The sequence below is a fragment of the Tursiops truncatus genome, chromosome 20 (assembly GCF_011762595.2).
Source record: "Tursiops truncatus isolate mTurTru1 chromosome 20, mTurTru1.mat.Y, whole genome shotgun sequence".
NCBI lineage: Eukaryota > Metazoa > Chordata > Mammalia > Artiodactyla > Delphinidae > Tursiops > Tursiops truncatus.
Window position 1 is genome coordinate 33,424,852 of NC_047053.1, and position 20,199 is coordinate 33,445,050.

Below are 20,199 nucleotides of genomic sequence, written 5' to 3' on the forward strand. Positions count from 1 at the left end.
CAGTACTCCTCAATTGTCAAGGTCACCAGAAACCAGGAAAATCTGAGAAATTTTCACAGCCCAGAGGAGCTTAAGTAAATCTAACAACTAAATGTAGTGTGGGATCTTGGAACAGAAGAAGAACATAGGGTAAAAATGAAGGAAATTTGAATAAAGTATATATAGACTTAGTTAAATAACATATCAATTTTAGTTCATTAATTAACAAATGTACAATATTAACATAAGATATTAATAGGGAAACAGGTATAATATGGGAAATCGCTGTATTTTCAACTTTTCTGTAAATCTATTGGAACTATATACATTGTAAATCATTTGTAAGTAAAGATGAAATATTTTGCAAAAATAGCCGTCTATTGTTACCATTCTTAAGGGGGGACATAATCTTATAATAAAGAGTAGTCATTTAGTCATTTAAGTTTAATAAGTTAAGCTTTATGGAAAAAATTTATAACCCAGGCAATAAATATAAGTTGACATTCGCCCTTTTTATCTCTATCCTCCAAACTTTTTATTCAAGTTGATCAAAAAACTCACTTCTTGTTATTTTTAATCTCATGGGGAAATGAGGAATCACTATATCTTTATACCTATCCACTTCATAAGTTAAATCATTAGTGTTTATATGATAATGTTTACGGCTGCTCAGCCCGGTCACTGGATTGAACCCAGACTACGGCAGTGAAAGCCCAGAATCCTAACCACTAGGCCACCAGGGAACTTCCTTTGTTCCTTTTTGTTTGTTTTGTTTTTTTTTTTTGCGGTACGCGGGCCTCTCACTGTTGTGGCCTCTTCCGTTGTGGAGCACGGGCTCTGGACGCATAGGCTCAGCGGCCATGGCTCACGGGCCCAGCCGCTCCACGGCATGTGGGATCTTCCCGGACCAGGGCACGAACCCATGTCCCCTGCATCGGCAGGCGGACTCTCAACCACTGCGCCACCAGGGAAGCCTTCCCTTTGTTCCTTTTTGATATAACTTCTTTTCCTGGAGTTAACAACTGTCTCATATTTTTTCGTTTAATCATTTAACACTATTAAAAGTGTGTATTGCCTTGTTCCTAAATCCTCCAACAAACTCTGTCAAACACAAAGTTTTATTTTTATCCTGGAGCTGCCATCGGCCATCCTCCTCCAGTATAGTCTGGTTGCTTTGTAGGCCTCCTGTACAGCTGTCATCCGAGGACGTCCCTTTTATCATTGTCTTGGGAATTCCCTGTCCTCTGTTGGATCTTTCTCTTTCTTCGTTACTTTGATGTTATAATGAAGCACATCTCCTGAGTAAAAGTGAACATGGGATCTAAGTTTTTTGAGACTTGGCATATCTGAAAACATCTTTATCCAACCATTATACGTGGCTGATAGATTGACAGGATATAGATTTTTTTAACAACTTTCTTGAAGTAAAATTGACACGAGATTTAAAACTTTAAAGTGTACAATTTAATAAGTTTTGACAAATATAACACTCGTGAAACCATCACCACAGTCAAGATACAGAAGCTGTCCATAATCCCCAAAAGTTTCTTCATGATCCTTTATAACCTCTTCCCCACCCCTGGCCCATCCCTTCCCCAGGTAACTTACTGATATGTTTTCTGTCACTATACATTAGTTTGCATTTTCTAAAGTTTTATAAAAATGAAATCATGCAGCTTGTGTTCTTTTTTTTTTTTTGGTATGGTTTTCGCTCAGCATAATTATTGTGAGATTATCGCTGTTGTGTGTGTCAAAAATTAATTCCTTTTTATTGCCAAGTAGCAAAATGGAATCATTGTATGGATGTACCACAATTTGTTTATTCATTTACTTTTTGATGGACATTTGGGTATTTCCAGTTTTGAGCTATTATGATCATTCATATATATGTCTTTGTATGGACTTCAGCTTTCATTTTTCTTAAATAAATACCCAGGAGTGGAATGGATCGTAGGCGGTGTATATTTAGCACGTCTTATTTAACACTGTATTTAAAACTGCGTGTTCTCCAAAGTGCTTGTACCATTTTACATTCCCATCTTCAGTATATGAGAGTTCCATTTGCTGCACAGACCATAGAGGGCTGTGGGTTTGTTTGGCCATTCTAATAGATGCATAAGAACATCTTGTGATTTTAATTTGTAATTTCCTAATGACCAATGATGTTGAACATGTATTCATGTCCTTATTTGCCGTCCATGTAGCTTCTTTGTGAATTCTCTTTAGATCTTTGCCTGTTTTTTGTTTTTTTTAAATTATGTTGTTTAAGTTACTGAGTTTTGACGGTTCTTTGTATGTCCTGGATACAAATCCTTTATCAGGTATATGATTTGTAAATATTGTTTTCCAGTCTGTGGCTTGTTTTATTCTCCTAATAGTGTCTTTCAAAGACCAGAAGTTTTAAATTTTGATTAAGTTTAGTGATCAATTTTTCCTTTAATGGGTCATACTCTTGATGTCATATCCAAAAACTTTTTAATACCTAACCTAACATCGTGAATGTTTTTTTCCAGTTTTCTTTCTGGAAGTTTTTAGTTTTAGCTCTTACTTTTAGGTCTGTGATCCGTTTTGTTTTTGTTTTTGGCCATGCCGTGTGGCTTGTGGGATCTTAGTTCCCCAACCAGGGATTGAACCCAGGCCACAGCAGTGAAATTGCCAAGTCCTAACCACTGGACCACCAGGGAATTCCCTGTGATCCATTTTGAGTTACGTTTTGTTTATGATATAACGTATAGATCCCAGTCTCTTTTTTTTTTTTTTTTGCATATGGTTATCTGCTTGTTCCAGCACCTTTTGTTGAGAAGACTATATTTTCTCCACTGAATTGCCTTTTCACACTTGTGAAAAAAAATCAATTGACCATACATGTATGGGTCTATTTCTTTTGATCTATTTGTTGGTCTTTATGTCAAAATTCCACTGCCTTGATTAGAGTAGCTTCAGCATACATCTTGGAGTCAGGAAGCTTAAGTCTTTCAACTTTGTTCTTAAATTTGTTTTGGCTATTCTAGGCCCTTGCAGTTCCATATGAATTTTAGATTCAGCTTGTCAATTTCTACCCCCAAATGTTCTGTGTTTTGATTACGTTGTGTTTTTCGGGGTTGGTTTGTTTGGCCACTCCATGTAACATGTAGAATCTTAGTTCCCCAGCAGGGATTGAACCCCTGCCCCCTGAAGTGGAAGCACAGATTCTTAACCACTGGACCACCAGGGAAGTCCCTTGATTACAATTGTGTTGGATCTATAAATCAACTTGGGAAGAATTGGCATTTTAACAATATTTATTCTTCTAATCTGTGAACACAGTAAATCTCTCCATTTATTTAGATCTTTCTTTAACCCTTTCAGGAACATTTAGTAGTTTTCATGGTATTGGTCTTGCATATCTTTCGCCAGATTTATCCCCAATTATTTCATACTTTTTGATGCTGTTGTGAGTGGTATTTTTTTATTTCCAGAAATTGAACTCCAGAAATTTCAATTTCTGGAGTTTTGTTGCTAGTATATAGAAATGCAGCTGATTTTCCTGTACTGATATTTTGTCCTGCATCCTTGCTAAACACTTATTAGCCCAACACTTACTGTATATTCCATCAGATTTTCTACAATCATGATGTCTGGGAATAAAGATTTAGTTAAATTTACTTCTTTACAATCTGGATTCTTTTATTTATTTCTGTACTCTTTTTTTCTTATTGCGCTGGCTAGAATTTCTAGTACAATATTGAATTAAAATGGCAAAAGCAAATATATAAACTCCCAGTCTTAATGGGAAAACATCCAGATTTTCATAATTAAATTTCTCTTTTTTGGCTGGGCCACACAGCATACAGGATCCTAGTTCCCCTACCAGGGATCAAACCCGTGCCCCCTGCAGTAGAAGCATGGAGTCTTAACCACTGGACCGCCAGGGAAGTCCCCATTAAATTTCATGCTAAGTTTAGGATTTTCCTGAATATTCTTTATCGGGTGAGGAAGTTCTGTTCTATTCCTAGTTTGCTGAGGGTTTTTTTTTTTTTAATCAGGAATAGGTCTCGGAGTCTGTAAAATGCTTTTTCTGTATCCCTTGAGATAATCATATGACTTCTGTTTTTTAGTCTATTAATATGATGAATTTATTGATTTCAAATGTTGAATTAGCTTTGCCTTCCTGGGATAAACCCACTTGGCCATCCTATATTATTCTTTTTATGTAGTGTTTGATTCAGTCTGCTAAAATTTAGTTTAAAATGTTTGCATCCTATATTCATGAGTAATATCGCTCTGTAGTTTTCTTACAATAGCTTTTCTGGTTTTGGGATCAGAGTAATGCTGGCCTAATAGAATCAGTTGGAAACTATTTCATCCTCTTCAGTTTCCTGGAAGAGTTGTTGTAGAATCAGTAGTGTTTCTTAAATAGAATTCTCCAGTGAAGCCATTTGGGCTGGAGTTTTCTTTGTGAGAAGGTTTGTAACTACACATTTAATTTCTTTACCTATTCAGGTTATTATAGTTATTTACCTATTCAGGTAATATGTTTATATGTGAGATTTGGTTTTATGTCTTTCAAAGAATTTGTCCATTTCCTCTAAGTTGTCAAATTTATTAGCGTAAAGTTGTTGGTAATATTCTTACTCTCCTCTTAATATCTCCAGAATCTATAGTGATGCTGCCTCTCACCCATGATACTGGAAATTTTGTCTTTTCTCTTTTTTGCTTATCTCTAATCAGTCTTATTGATCTTCTCAAAGAACTGGCTATTGCTTTCATTGTTTTGTTTTTTTTTTTTGGTTTGTTTGTTTTTCAGTTAGTTGATTTTCACTTGGAGCTTTGAGTATAGATTTTATGATAAGAATTTTTTTCCTTAACCAGCTATTACTTTCTTTTTTTTCTTCTTTTTGTTTGTTTGTTTTTTAGTTAGTTGATTTTCACTTGGAGCTTCGAGTATAGCTTTTCTGATAAGAATTTTTTTCCTTTAGAAGTTTGAGGGCATTACTTTTGTTAATCTTGTCATTGAGAAACCCACTGATATCCTAATTCCCTTCTCTTTTTGTGTGATATAGTGTTTTTCTTGAAGCTTTTAGTATGGCAAAGTTCTGTAATTTTTATAAGGATGTACCTTGGTATAGTTCGGTTTTTTTTTAAGTCATTAAGCTGGGCTTGCGTGGTCCCTTCAGTATAGGAACTCTGTCTTTTGATCCTGGAATTCTTGTTGTTGTTGTATTTTTTTCTTTGTTCCTATCTGTTTTCTTTCTTCAGTATCTCTATTCTTTGGATTTTGTATCTTCTGTATTTAACTTTTATCTTTTCTCTTTTATTATCTACCTATTTGTCTCATGTATACACATACACACATGCTTTTTGAAAGATTTCCTTGATTTTACTATCCATGTATTAATTTATTATTTTGCCTCTTCTGGTTTTTAAATTCCAAGATCTGTCTTGTTCACTTATAGCATCCTATTATTATATTTCTCTGAAGAATTTTTTTTTTGAAGTTTTCTTTTGCTCCCTGTATTACTTCTATTTCCTGTAGATTCTTTTTTCTGAAGATTTGTTTTGGTCTTTCACATTTTTTTAATTAATTTTTTTAATTTTAAAATTAATTAATTAATTTGGCTGTACTGGGTCTTCATTGCGGCACATGGGCTCTTCATTGAGGTGCGCAGGCTCAATAGTTGCAGCGCAAGTGCTTAGTTGCAGTATGTGGGATCTTAGTTCCCCGACCAGGGATCGACCAGGGCTCGAACCCAGGCACCCTGCCTTGGGAGCGAGGAGTCTTAACCACTGGACCACCAGGGAAGTTCCTGGTCTTCCACATTTTTAAGAGGCCTTTCACAAATGACTGGTAATCCTTGCCTGTTTATTCATATTTAATGGTTAGTTACTAAGCAGCTGATGGGACTAAATGTGCCTAAATTGGGCTTGTTGACTAGTGAGATTCACTGTTGTGATTGGTTACTTTTAAAATCTCTCTGGTCTCCTGCACTTTTACTGTGATCTGTTTAGATGTGGATATCTTTTTGTTGTGCTTAACATATATTGTAGTGCTTAACATATATTGTAGTTCTATCTGTGAATTCATGTTTTTGTTATTTCTTCAAAATTTTCAGCCAGTATCTCATTCAGCTTTACCTTTTTCCATTCTCCATAGTCTCTCCTTTGAGAATTTTTTTTATATATATAAATTTATTTATTTATTATTTATTTTTGGCTGTGTTGGGGCTTCGTTGCTGCATGCGGGCTTTCTCCAGTTGCAGCGAGCAAGGGCTACTCTTCGTTACCATGTGTGAGCTTCTCGTTGCAGTGGCTTCTCTTGTTGTGGAGCACAGGCTGTAGGCACGAGGGCTTCAGTAGTTGTGGCACTCGGGCTCAGTAGTTGTGGTCCGCGGGCTCTAGAGCGCAGGCTCAGTAGTTGTGGCACACAGGCTTAGTTGCTCCACAGCATGTGGGATCTTCCCAGATCAGGGCTCGAACCCATGTCCCCGGCATTGGCAGGTGGATTCTTAACCACTGCGCCACCAGGGAAGTCCATCTCCTTTGAGAACTCTTATTGACATTTATTATTAGATCTTTACATTCAGTGCTCTTTTAACCTCTTAGTTTCTATGTTTCTGTTCTTCTTTGCTGTTTTGGGTTCTTTCTTAATGTTTATCTTCCATTTCCCCAATTATTTTTTAGGCATGTCTAATCCATTTAGGGTTTTTTTGTGTTTTTTTTCAAATTACAGCAATTGTATTTTTCATTTACAGAAATAACATTTGGTTCTTTCTGATTGTATTCTCTGTTCATTTTTCAATAACATTTTTTATTTCTTCTTAGTTCTTGTATGGTTATTTTATATTCTGTCTGTGGCAATTCCAGTGCCTAACTATTTGGGATATCTAATCTATTTCTGCTGACGCTTGCGGTGGATCGCTTATTGTTTGTTTGATATTTGATTGTGTACTGATATTTGATAAAAATCTGTGGAAATGCTGAAAGGCCGGAATTGTAGGTGATTATTTCTGAAATGATTTAGGATTGCTTTTTCTGGGTGTCAAGGGGCACTGGTATCCTAGAACCACTTTAATTTCTTGACATGGGAATTTTCTGACCATCTAGGGTAGGATAAGTTATAACCTCAGGTCTTTGGTTGCAAAATCCCAGAGAAGCCTCTCCACCCAGAGCATGGACAAAAAGGCTCCTTTGTAGGTCCCCGAGCTGTGCAGCTTGTGGGATCTCAATTGCCTGACCAGGAATTGAACCCGGGCCACCGCAGTGAAAGCCTGGAATCCTAACACTTAGGCCACCAGGGAACTCCCTACATGTAGTCAGTTTTTTTCCCACCCATTTTACAACTTACATTGAAGTTGCAGCCCCCTCAGGGGCTTTGGTCTGATATAGAGAACATTTCTCTAGAACATTAGTCCTTAAAGATGCTTTGGGGGCTTCCCTGGTGGTGCAGTGGTTGAGAGTCCACCTGCCGATGCAGGGGACATGGGTTCGTGCCCCAGTCTGGGAAGATACCACATGCCGCGGAGCGGCTGGGCCCATGAGCCATGGCCGCTGAGCCTGCGCATCCGGAGCCTGTGCTCCACATGGGAGAGGCCACAACAGTGAGAGGCCCGCGTACAAAAAAAAAAAAAAAAAAAAAAAAAGATGCTTTGGAAAACACTGCATACTATATATACCTCTTAAATTATTGTAATGTTCACAAGCATCTTAAGGGTTCAAAGAGGGCTTTGAAGTAAGGAAAATTTCCCAAATGTATTTGACCATAATACGTTTTTTTAAATGTTAACAGCCTATACTTATTGAAACCAAAATGTTTGTAATCATTGGGTCCCTGAAATTTAAAGTTTATATTCTCTAACAAGTTGAGTCAGAATAAGATATTCTGTGTTGACATTTCAGGATCAGTAAATAGCTGCTAACCAAGCTGACTATAAAGTGGACGACAAACTTATATGAAAACTCTGGATGTAAAAGATCATCTCTGTATGGAGTTAGGGTGTATGAATTTATTAGGATTTAGAATTCTAGCCAGTGTTTACTAAATGTATATTCCAGGCATTGTGATAAATATTTCATAGTGTCTTTATGTTGCCCTCAGGAAGAAAATATATCAAACTTTAACCTAGCCTTCAAGGGCCCTGGTGATCTGGCCACTGCATCCTCCTCCAACCTCATCTCCCACACCTCTCACACTGGACACCAGCCACATTGGCCTTTCAATGCACCAAGTATGTTCCAGCCCAAAAGCCTTTGTCTTGCCCTTTCCTTCCAGCACCAGATATTCAAGTGGCTGCCTTTTTTGTCCTCAGAGTCTTTCCTCACCACCGAATCTCAGTTGACTACACTTGCCTTATTACTCTATTATCACATGGTCTTGCTTGGATTTCTCCCACCAGTAGACTATAACCTTATGAGAACCATTGATCTCTTTTAACCTCTCTTACTGTGAGACACACAGTTGCTTGATAAATAGTTGTTGAATGTTGAATGAATAAGAGAAAGAAAGTCATCACTTGCCCAAGTTCACAGCTAATAAATGACAAAGCTAAGTCTCAAACCTGGGTCTGTCAGAATTCTGTGTTGCTAGTACCATACTTTATCTAAACAAGCATTATCCTATTCCCTGCCACCTTACCAGTTCAAAATATTGTTAGACTTTTCCTTTTGAATTGCGTTCAGAGTCTTTATTCTTTTGAAATCTCCTGGTGGTAGCAGATTTTGATTCTTTGAAGATACATGTAATTTATAGAAATAACAAAGCTATTCAGAACCAAATCTGCTAAATAATCAGGCTGGGGAAACCAATAGTGGGGGAGGGGAATATTCTCAAGTGACCTCAGTCGGCTTTTCTTTTCTTTTTTTTTTTTTTTTTCTGGGTGCAGTGTACTTTATTGATGGTACGTGACAAGGTAGGGCTCCCTAAGCCCCTCCTCCTCCCCTTCCTCAGGGGGTCGGCTTTTCTTTTTTAAATTGGGTCTAAAAGAGAGTTCTGAAAGAAGAATAGTAAAAAAAAAAAAAAGTTTAGAAGTTGCGGCAATATTAGTAGAACATGTGTAGAGTCTCCCAAGGGGACTTCTTAAAAGACAGTATTCATTTTAGTATATAATATTTCCATTGCGTGGATTAAGAAACTAGTTTTGTTGCTTTCATAGTTACACCTGATACAAATGAAAATCAATTCCCCATCTCAAAGCAAATGTTTAATACAAGCATATCTGAAAATGACAGTTTATTCAATAAAACTAAGATATGCATTCGGATGGTTTTATCCTGTCAAACTTTGGACAACAGATTTCAGCTTTGTTATTGGTCATATTAAGACGTTAAACTAGCCAGAGAAGAAATTGTGCATAAGGTGGAAGATGATACAAAAAAAATTATAACTGAAGCAAAAGAATAAGATAGGTACCAAACTCTAAAGACTTTTTGGTTGATGGTTTTCACTCTACTTGTAACTCCCGGGTATGTTTAGTGATGGTTTGATTTTTTTTCATTTCAAATATTCCGTTTCTTTTTTCTCTTTGTTTTTCCCTGCTTTCTTTTAACTTTCTTCTCACTGAACTTGAAGTTTTTGGAATTGATTTCAGGAAAAGTTGGAGTGGTGGTAGGTGTTAGTTTGGGGGTTTTTTGGTGGCTTGAGTGAGGGAACATTTTTGGAGGAACGTATGAGTAGCATTTGCTGAACATGATATATAGTATCTTTGTGCTTTTTCTTTTGAAAAGGAAATAGTGTTTAGCTGGAGATGATTGGGTTTTTTTCTAATTATGTATGTTAAAAAAATGAAATAGTGTTACATGTAGAAATGCTGTCTTCTATAATTTTTGAAATAGGTATTTGTTATGTGTATTTCACCACAGTTGTTTTAAAAAAAGAAATCATCTGATCTAATCGCATTTTATAGAGAAGTGATATATCTAGTTTATGGCAAAACTTTAATTACATGATGATCTTCTGATTCCCATTTAGTGTTTTTTCCATCATTATTGTTACTCCTTTTAGCTAACATGGTAGCTAATAGATTTGTGCCTCATGGAAGTGGAGGGCTCCACTTGACACAAACATTTAGCTTTTCATTATAAAATAAAATTATCAATTCTCAGGGCTAGATTTTCATTTTTCAAATCTCATTTATCACAATTTGAACTAAGGTCTTTTAGGTAGTGTACATGAGTGCTGTGTCATGTGTTACTGATTTCTTCTACTTTTAAGACTGAACATTCTTCACGATCCGAAAGGAAAAGAAGAGACTCTTTCGGGATGTTTGACGGTTATGATAGCTGCAGTGAGGACACGAGTAGCAGCTCCAGCTCTGAGGAGAGTGAAGAGGAAGTTGCTCCTTTACCTTCTAATCTGCCAATTATCAAAAACAATGGCCAAGTGTACACATACCCAGATGGTAAATCTGGCATGGGTGAGTATGGAGATATATACTTCAGCCCAGGTGAACAGCCTTTACCTGTTACACACCTTTATACTTGAGGGTATGTTTTGATTCCATTTCTCCTGTCATTTCCCTTAGAACTTTTAAAGAACAGTTTGAAGAAACACAGTCTGAAACTTATAGTTCTAGATAAGATCACTGGGTTTGTGTTAGATCTCTTTATTTTGCATACCTACTACCTGCTGGTAGAAAACAAGTAGAAAAAAATGAAAACAAAAGCAGCTGAGAAACTTAATGGGACTTAAGTTCCATAATTAAATAATAAATCCCTATGTAATTGGAAGTGTGTAAGATAATAGACTTACAGAGTTGAAGGAGACTTTCAAGGTTAAGTCTCCCTTCTCTTTAACGATTCCTTATAAGTTTTCTGTTTTAACACTTTGGCTATAGGGTATCTCTAATTACCAGAATATCCTTTATATTGAACCAAAATTATCCTTGCTCTAACTTTGTCTTTTGGTCTTAATTTTGATTTTTAAAGGTACACAGAATGATTCTAATCCCTGTAACAAAGACATCTCTTCCCATCACATTACAACACTTATTTCTAGGGTGTCTCTAGGACACACTAAGTAAACCTAATTGCTTCAGTCATTTCTCAGCATCAATGATTTAATTCATCAGTATCCTGCTCACTTTCTTCTGGGAATACTTCAGATTATGTGGTAGTAGGGTGACAACTTGTCTTGCCTGAGACTGTCCTGGTTTTAGGATTAAATGTCCCACATCCTGGAAAAGGACCTCAGGCAAATAGTTGGTCACCCTGTGTGATTAGGACAGAAGGTAGTTCAGCTTTTATCTCCTTTTTTTACGACACTGTGTTTCCATTCAGGCCACCAAAATTGCTTTAACTTTTTTAAAACTAATACTGAATTTGCAAATAACTGAAACCACATGAACTAGACCAATTTAAATCAGTCTTGCGCTTTTGCAGTTGATTTTTTAAACCCAAGGTGTTAAGACTTTAAAACTCTCCATGTAACCTTTTTCTTACTAAATTTTGGTCTTAGAAATATTTTATTCCTAATTCTTTCATCTAATGTTGAATGCAGTGTCATCTGATCGTCATTTGCAGATTTGACAATAATGCCCTATAAGTCATATTCTAGTCTTTTTTTTTTTTTTTAATTAGTTTCCTTTGGCCTTTAATGACATTGGTACTTTTCTTTTTGGCTGTGTTGGGTCTTTGCTGCTGCGCGTGGGCTTTTCTCTAGTTGCAGCGAGCGGGGGCTACTCTTCGTTGTGGTGCGTGGGCTTCTCATTGGGTGGCTTCTCTTGTTGTGGAGCACGGGCTCTAGGCGCGGGGGCTTCAGTAGTTGTGGCACTCGGGCTCAGTAGTTGTGGTTCACGGGCTCTAGAGCACAGGCTCAGTAGTTGTGGCACACGGGCTTAGTTGCTCTGCGGCAAGTGGGATCTTCCCGGACCAGGGCTCGAACCCATGTCCCCTGCATTGGCAGGTGGACTCTTAACCTCTGCACCACCAGGGAAGCCCTATATTCTAGTCTTTTGATTAAAACGTTGAGTATCGAAGGCCCTGGTACAGAGTCCTGCAGATCATATCAAAGAACTTAACTTCACTTATCAGGACTCACTAGGTGCAGTCATCCAACCAGTTAAAACCTACCTAGGTGTTTTCTACTTCAGCTTGAATTTCTCAATCCTTACTGACAAAGCTACATGAGAGATTTTATCAAATGTGTTTACTCCTGTTAATATACATCTTGTCGTGGTTTAGTTATGATATACCAGTCTGGTAATCTTATAACAAAAGGGAGCTTTATATGTGCCAGACTCTGTTTTACAGATACAAATAGAAACAATATAGAATAAACTCCCTGGTGGAGCTTACATCCTGGTCATGAGAATTCTAGTTTGACATGTTTAGTTCTTGGAAAAGATATACTTCCCCTTGGGATCGCTTTTTTTTTTTTTTTTTTACGTAGATGATCCACAAACCTTTTAAATAATCTGTTCTAGAATTTTTACAACAGAAAATCATTCAGGCTTTTTTTCCCTTAGACACCCTTTGTTTATCTCTTATCCTTGGCTTCTTACATTTTTTCCATGATTTCTCGTAATTTGTTATGAGAACTTACTGGTTAAACTGTAAGTTCCTCCAGTTATAACTGTTTAGATGGAGATTTCAACCCACTCAACAACATAGTTGTTTGCTCTGTTATCTTTTTTCCCCCCAGCTTTACTGAGGAATAATTGACAAATATAATTGTATATGTTTAAATGTATAAATGTCTATAAATGTGGTGATTTGATATACACGGATACAGTGGAATGATTACCAAGATCAAGATAATTAACACATCTGTCACCTCACAAAGTTAACTGAGTGTGTGTGTGCACGCGTGCGTGCGTGCGTGCGGTGTGAGCACAAGATCCACTCTCAGCAACTTCCAAGTATACGATACAGTAGTGTTATTAACTATAGTCACCATGCTGCACATTAGATCCTCACAACTTATTCTTTTTATAACTGAAAATTTGTACCCCTGGCAACCACCATTCTATGAAATGGGCTTTCTTTTTTTAAGTTTCCACATATAAGTGATACCATACACTATTTGTCTTTCTCTTTCTGGCTTATTTCACTTAGCATAATCCCCTCCAGTTTTGTCCATGTTGTCAGAAATGACAATATTTCCTTCTTCTTATGGCTGAATAATACTCAATTATAATGAATAATATTCCAATTTAATGAATAATATTCCATATATATGGATACCATATCTATCTGTCTATATATAGATATATACCACATTTTTTTTTTAATCCACTCATCCATCAAAAGACGTTTAGTGTGTTTCCATAACTTGGCTATTGTGAATAATGCTACAATGAACATGGGAGGGCAGATATCTCTTTGAGATACTGAGTTGCAGTCAACTAATTTTTGATAAGGGCAACAAGAACACACAATGGGGAAAGGATAGTCTTTTCAGTAAATGGTGTTGGGAAATTTGATATCCACGTGCAAAAGAAAAACTGGACCCCTATCTTATACCACTCACAAAAATTAACTTGAAAATGGATTAAAGACTTAAATGTAAGACCTGAAACTATAAAACTCCTAGAAGAAAACATAAGAAAGAAGCTCCTTGACGTTGGTCTTAGCAGTGATTTCTTGGATAAGACACCAAAAGCACAAGGCAACAAAAGCTAAAATAAGCAGTGAGGTTACATTAAACTAAAGAGGTTCTGCTCAGCAAAGGAAACAGTAAATTGAAAAGGCAACCTACAGAGTGGGAGAAAATATTTGTAAACCATATATTTGATAAGGGGTTAATATCCAAAATATATAAAGGACTTATACAACTCAATAGCCAAAAAAGCAAATAATCCAATTTAAAAATGGACAAAGGACCTGAATAGACATTTTTCCAAAAAAGACATGCAAATGGCCAATAGTACAGGAAAATGTGCTCAACATCACTAATCATCAGGGAAATGAAGATCAAAACCACAATGAGATATCACCTCATACCTGTTAGGATGGCTAGTATCAAAAAGACAAGAGATAACAAATGTTGAGGAGGATGTGGAAAAAGGGAAGTCTTATAAACTCTTGGTGGTAATGTAAATTGGTATAGCCATATTGAAAACAGTATGGTGATTCCTCAAAAATTTAAAAATAGAACTGTTATGTAATTCAGCAATCCCACAACCTATGTATCTTTTTTGAGCTTCACTTCTTACTACCCTGTTCTTCTAATTCTGCCTTTCAAATTATTGTCCATTATGCTGGTTTACAAAAGAGACCCACTAGTGGTTAGAGTTTTGTTGCCCTCTATTATCAGTTAATAATAGTGCACGTACTTCAAGCTTTGAACCTATCCTGTTTCTCTCGTCTCCTGAATATAACTTGAGAGAATCCTCATATTGCCTTTAGCATTTTTCTGAGTTGGCCATTTTTATGTTTCAGTCTTTACAGTATTTTAAAGACCTGTGCTGCACTTTGTATTAATCTTCAGTTGTGTTGCACTTTTTTTAATCTTTTGTTTATAATCCTTTCAAACATCAGAGCTTATAATGTCTGGCACAAGGTGAGCACTAAGGAAATGTTAGTTGAATCTAACTTATATTTGTTTGTGAGTCTTTTGACCCTTTTTAAAGCCCTTTCAGACCTTAAGCTATTGTCAGACCTTCTGGAGCCTGTAGCTGTGGTATCATTCCAGTCTTTCCCCTACCTTTTATTAGGTTTTTATATCATTTATGTATCAGATAGAAGAAATTTTCTATCTGCTTTAAAGAAATTTTTTAAATTAAAACCTTTAGATAATTGGAGAAATTATTAAACTGTTAGATGAAAATTGGTTTTATTATATGATCATAACACCAGTGTTTTTGTTAATTAGCTACCTGCGAAATGTGTGGGATGGTTGGTGTGCGAGATGCTTTTTACTCTAAAACAAAGCGTTTCTGCAGTGTTTCATGTTCAAGAAGTTACTCGTCAAACTCCAAGAAGGCAAGCATTTTGGCCAGACTTCAGGTAACGGTACAGAAACCTTATTCTTTATATCTGTTATATCTATGGCTTTCACTGTTTATCTGTCATTTGATTGTGATTCGTTGCACTTCACCTTTGCCCAATTGGCCAGTTATCATTTTATACCCCACATTTTAAAGAAATATGTTCATTCTATAAAATTGAGTAGCTGTTATAAATAGAGAAGGCATACTATCCAAAATAAACTATGACTTGTTTGTGTCTTTTTTCTAAATAAGTATAGATGTAATAAACATCTTTAGATATATATGAATTGAAGCCATTTTTCCCCCTGATTTTCTTTGGAGTTAACATCAAAGTAGAAACTTTCAGTGTTGGGAGGGGGAATGATTTACCCTTTGGTTTTATTTTTCTATCATCTTTGGTTTGTATTTTTGATTGTAACCCATTTGATACCTTGACCAAGTGTATTTGGTTAATCCAACTAACTTTTTGGAAAAATTCATAATACAAAAGGCAAATCATCTTTCTGTAAATGCACGTCAGTGCCTACAAAATGACTGGAGATTTGACCATTTGACTAAGTTATTACTATTGTAGCATATAAACTACTTTTTAAAGGCATCACGTAACTGATATTTGTAATATATTTTATTTGAATGATCACATTTTTCATATTCTTCTTTACCTTATTGTGATCATTACATAGCGCTGAGAGGATTATTTAAATTCCCCAGATCAAGGAAATACATCACTTAGATGTATTTCTATATTTCAGATAGACAGTACCTAAAGATCCTGAGCAATGGTCTGTACCCAAATGGATGGCAGTTTGTCACACTGAATTTGGCCCATGATCATTTTGTCATTGATCTTTTGCGTTAGCGCTAAAGGTATAAACCTCAGTCACTTGCTCTTTAAACATTAAGTTATCTTTTCTTATATGAATAGCAATGCTTGGCAACCTGCATGAGTGAATAACCACTGGTTTTATCTAGTACAAGAAGGAATGAATTATCCACCACAGCCTATATTTTAACATCTTATGGGATATAATTTTTTATTAACATATTAATTTGCATATTGCTATTTTAGTCTGTGCCAGCTCTGCTACCCATATTACGTATCTACATTGTAGCAGAACTCCAGAAAACATTTCTCATGTTAAAATTCCTTGTATGTTTCCTCTGCTTTAATAATTTTCTAAACCCTCGATGTTTACTTAAGCAGAATGAGTAGTATGCAATCGAGTTAGTTTTCAGATTTGGGGGTGGGAGGATGAGAAAGAATCCTATTTACTTAACTCTTCTTGTTTTAGGGTAAGCCTCCAACAAAGAAAGCAAAAGTTCTTCAGAAACAACCTTTAGTTGCTAAACTAGCTGCATATGCTCAGTATCAAGCTACCTTGCAAAATCAAGCAAAGACTAAATCAGGTAATATGGGTGAATGTAGTGGAGGTGAAATATTTGGTACTGATTCATCTAGTTTTAATTAATAACATTTTAATTTTGGATTCTGTTAACTAAGCTATTTGTGTACTGTATTTGCACATTGTGACACTGGGCTTCCTGGTAGTGGTTTTGGTTTCAGTAAATTATTCTAGAATAGAATAGTGTTCACAAGTTATGGTGCTATTAGGTGGTGGATACTGGATAGAAATCTCATTGAAGTGCACGGTAACAGCTGCGTGGGAATAAAACACAAGAGCAGCCAGAACGGCATTTGTTATCCTGAAGGTATCTGCTCTCCGCTGTTCTTTGTTTCTTATAACTGGAGAGCTCTTGCCTCACTTCCCAAGGAGCATATGTTGTATATAGAAGAGTTAAACTGCTATTTGTTTGCACATATGATATATGCTAAAGTTCATGTTTATTTAGAGAAGTTCTGTCTTTATAGAAGAAACTTTCTTCAGAGGTGATAAATTTATGTCATTTCACATTTTAAAATAATAGCCTTCTTACAAATTTGAGAACTGTAATATATCTAAATTTATTTTATTTCAGTAGCAGTCTCCATGGAAGGTTTCAGCTGGGGTAACTACATCAGTAGCAATAGCTTTATAGCAGCTCCAGTTACCTGCTTTAAACATGTGAGTATGGAATTTCTCAGCTTATGTTGAAATGCTTAGTCATTGTTTAAATCTGAAGGCACAATGGCATTTAATCATCTTATCCTTAGAAGGTCTTTATTTTATACGTTGTAATGGAAATGTTTCTTTTTTTTATTAATTATTGTACTATGAATAGTTACATAACTTCTCTAAGTTTTATAAGTAAAAGTTTCCTATAAAGACATTGCAAGTTGAAATTGTTTCAAACGGGGAAAGCCACTAGTCTCATCCAATTTTCGTATTAAGTTGAACCATATAAAATTGCTGGTTTTGTGTATCAGAAATAGTTGTATATTGGCAAAGTCATATGGTTCAACCTCATAGAAACCGTGCATTGTATATGTTACCTAAATTTTTGTGATTTGACCTAATAATTCAGAAAAGGAAAGATCTTCCAGTTTTGTTTTGTCTCAAATGTAAAATCACAAGAACAAAGAAGGAACTATTAGTAATACAGTATCGTGGGCTGAAATGATCTGTTGGGAGATGTTCTTTTTAACAAGCAGTGTCACAGAACATCTGGAGTAATTGAGAGTTATGTTTAAAATGTATCTAATGATAAATTCTTTCCTTTTGATTTCATTCCTTTTGATTCAGTTATCTGATTCTCTTCAATACTTTTTTTAACCTTACTGTAAGCTTAATTTATATTTAAAGGTTCTATCTGCTACTGACCATGTATAAGAAGGAAAGAGAATTTAGAAAGTTAATGAATGAAATTTTGTGTACACTTAACATATTGTTAACTTAGGGGTTTACTGTTAAATAATAGCATGTGAACAAAACTGAGCTTGAGTTCTTGCTGTGGAAATCCAATGAATTTTAATTCATTCGTGTCCAATAAAGGATGTTGATCAAGGCCAAACATATTAATTCAGTGGTAGAAATATGAATTAAAGCCAAATTCATTCATTTGCTAAGTTTTCTTTCTTAAAAGTCCAGGTGTTAAGCCCTTGGTCGGTGGCATGCTGACCATCTGAATCAGCCTAAGTGGAATCTTAGATACTTTACCTTAGTATCCAGTAGCTGATATATTTTACTGTAGTGTTGATAGTAGTGTCACGTTTATGAGATACGTTAAATACATGGCAACAGCAGCTTTCATGAGAATTACAAAGCAAGTCTTTAACTCTCCTGTCTTGAGATAGTTCTTTTTGGCACTAAGAAGATAAGAATTAGATTAAGTTCTCAGTTATAATAACTCTTTCATCCCAGATTCCTGGGACATTTGTCTGTTGTCTCCTTCTGAGTATCCTTTATCTCTTTCCCTATCTTTATTTTAATATTTTGTTTTTTTAGGTTTTAATATCATAAGCCATGTTCAGCTATTTTATATAAGTAGTCAGGATATTTTTTAAAATAGCATTTCAAAGTCCCAAACGTATAATATTTTATTTCATGTCCGTATCTTTGAATAGTAATACTATGTTAAAGTTCTTTGCAAGAAAATCTCTATTATAATGAAACAGATTTTTTTTGACTTTGCTTTTTTAAGATTAAAGTATTCTATCATATAGAATAGAGCAGGTAGCCTTAGCTGTATGATTAATTATGATACTGTGGGACCTCCTGTTTCTCGTTCAGAAGCAAGGTATCTGTCACCCAGTGCCTTCCTGCTCCACTCATCTTCCTTTACTGCCTTCTCCTTACCAAATAGGAAACATTTTATACTGCTAATGTCTTAATATATTTTAGTACAAAATGAGTTTGCTTTGTTGCCTTAACGAGCATTTTTATTTGAAGTCATTTGGTTTAGGAGGTCAGACTTTGTGCTATACTTGATTTTTGTCCTTTAGAGTTGACTCTTCATGGTTCTCCCCCTTAGATAGTTTTTGGGGTCTCCAAGGAGAATTACTGGCTTTAGCTTTAGAAAACCTATTGCCAGGAGCAGCTGCAAGCACAAGGTCCTGCCTTGAATCATCAGTCTTCTAATCTTCTAACACTTGATGCCTGCTCTAACACTGGTTCATCTGTGGGGCCTCTTCCTCCACACTCTACACCTGCGTTGTCTCCAACTTGAGCGCAGGTTGGGAGCCTTTCCCTGCTCCTAGGGGATTCTTTTTTCAACGGAGCACAGGCTCTGGACGCGCAGGCTCAGTGGCCATGGCTCACGGGCCCAGCCGCTCCGCGGCATGTGCGATCTTCCCGGACCGGGGCGCGAACCCGTGTCCCCTGCATCGGCAGGCGGACCCTCAACCACTGCACCACCAGGGAAGCCTAGGGGATTCATTTTTCAAGCATAAGTTTTTAACACATTCAATCTGGGAATTCCCTAGCAGTCCGGTGCTTTCGGTGCTGGGACCCAGGTTCCATCCCTGGTTGGGGAACTTAGATCACGCGGCTTGCAAGGCAGTGGCACCGCCAAAAACAAACAAACAAAAATTCAGTGTGTACATGGAAACAGAGCTGTTCTGGTTGAACCAGGATTTGGGGGTGGGGGTGGTGTCACAGCTTTGACTGCCTTGCTTCTTTAAGGTAACTCAACCTCTTGCAGTAGGGACCCCAGGTAAATATATTTTCCAGCACTTAAAAATGATAGTGATTAGTTCTTAAACCATAGAATTTCAGTAGAATTCCTCTTTTCCATGGTCTGTCTTTAAATTTCTGGGAAGTTTCTGCAAAGTATATCATAGGACAATATTCTCTTTGAATATTGCTGTAATTGTGCATAATGGTTTATACTTAATCACTCAATTACAACAGTGTTTGACATTTTTTATAATTATCAGTGTAAATGGAGCCCAGTTGTCATTAAATATATCTACTTAGAAACCTGTATATTATGATTGCTGTATATCTGATGCAACTTTCATTTCATCTAGGTGGTAGTTTTCAGACTTTTTTTTTTTAAAGCATTACGATTCCCGCTTTCCCTAATAAACATAGCTAGCATAAGGGGAAGTTATACTGATTGGTCTGGCAAGAGTAGGGTGGTGTGGCTGGAGCCTTGGCCCCTGACCCTTGGCTTTCCCTTCTTTGGCAGTCTCTGAGGTTGGAAACCACTGAATTAGGTTAATACCATTTTTAAAAAAATTTTTATTGGAGTATAGTTTATTTACAATTTTGTGTTGGTTTCAGGTGTTAAGTAATATCATTTTTAATTAATCCTAAATCATATGGTCACAAAGCTGTAAGTTATCTTAAAAATCATCTAGCTCATCTACTCCATCTCTTATTATAAATGAAGAAACTCTTGCTACGTTTTTCAGTAGCTGGATTGAAATTTTCAACTT

General features: G+C 36.2%; 1 protein-coding gene across 13 annotated transcripts in view; it reads left to right on the plus strand.

Moving 5' to 3' along the window:
• MBTD1 (mbt domain containing 1) overlaps positions 1-20,199 on the plus strand; it is a 69,647-nt gene that overhangs the window by 18,406 nt on the left and 31,042 nt on the right. For 8 of the 13 annotated variants that reach the window (XM_019944370.3, XM_019944369.3, XM_019944372.3 and 5 more), the window contains 4 exons: positions 10,166-10,367; positions 14,765-14,904; positions 16,175-16,289; positions 16,860-16,945. In XM_019944370.3, the coding sequence (XP_019799929.1) occupies positions 10,214-10,367; positions 14,765-14,904; positions 16,175-16,289; positions 16,860-16,945 (495 nt within the window). In that variant the 5' untranslated portion in view covers positions 10,166-10,213. Of the gene's footprint in view, positions 1-8,053; positions 8,184-10,165; positions 10,368-14,764; positions 14,905-16,174; positions 16,290-16,859; positions 16,946-20,199 lie in introns of all 13 variants that reach the window. The other 5 variants (XM_019944368.3, XM_019944374.3, XM_033848215.2 and 2 more) reach the window with 4 other exon arrangements.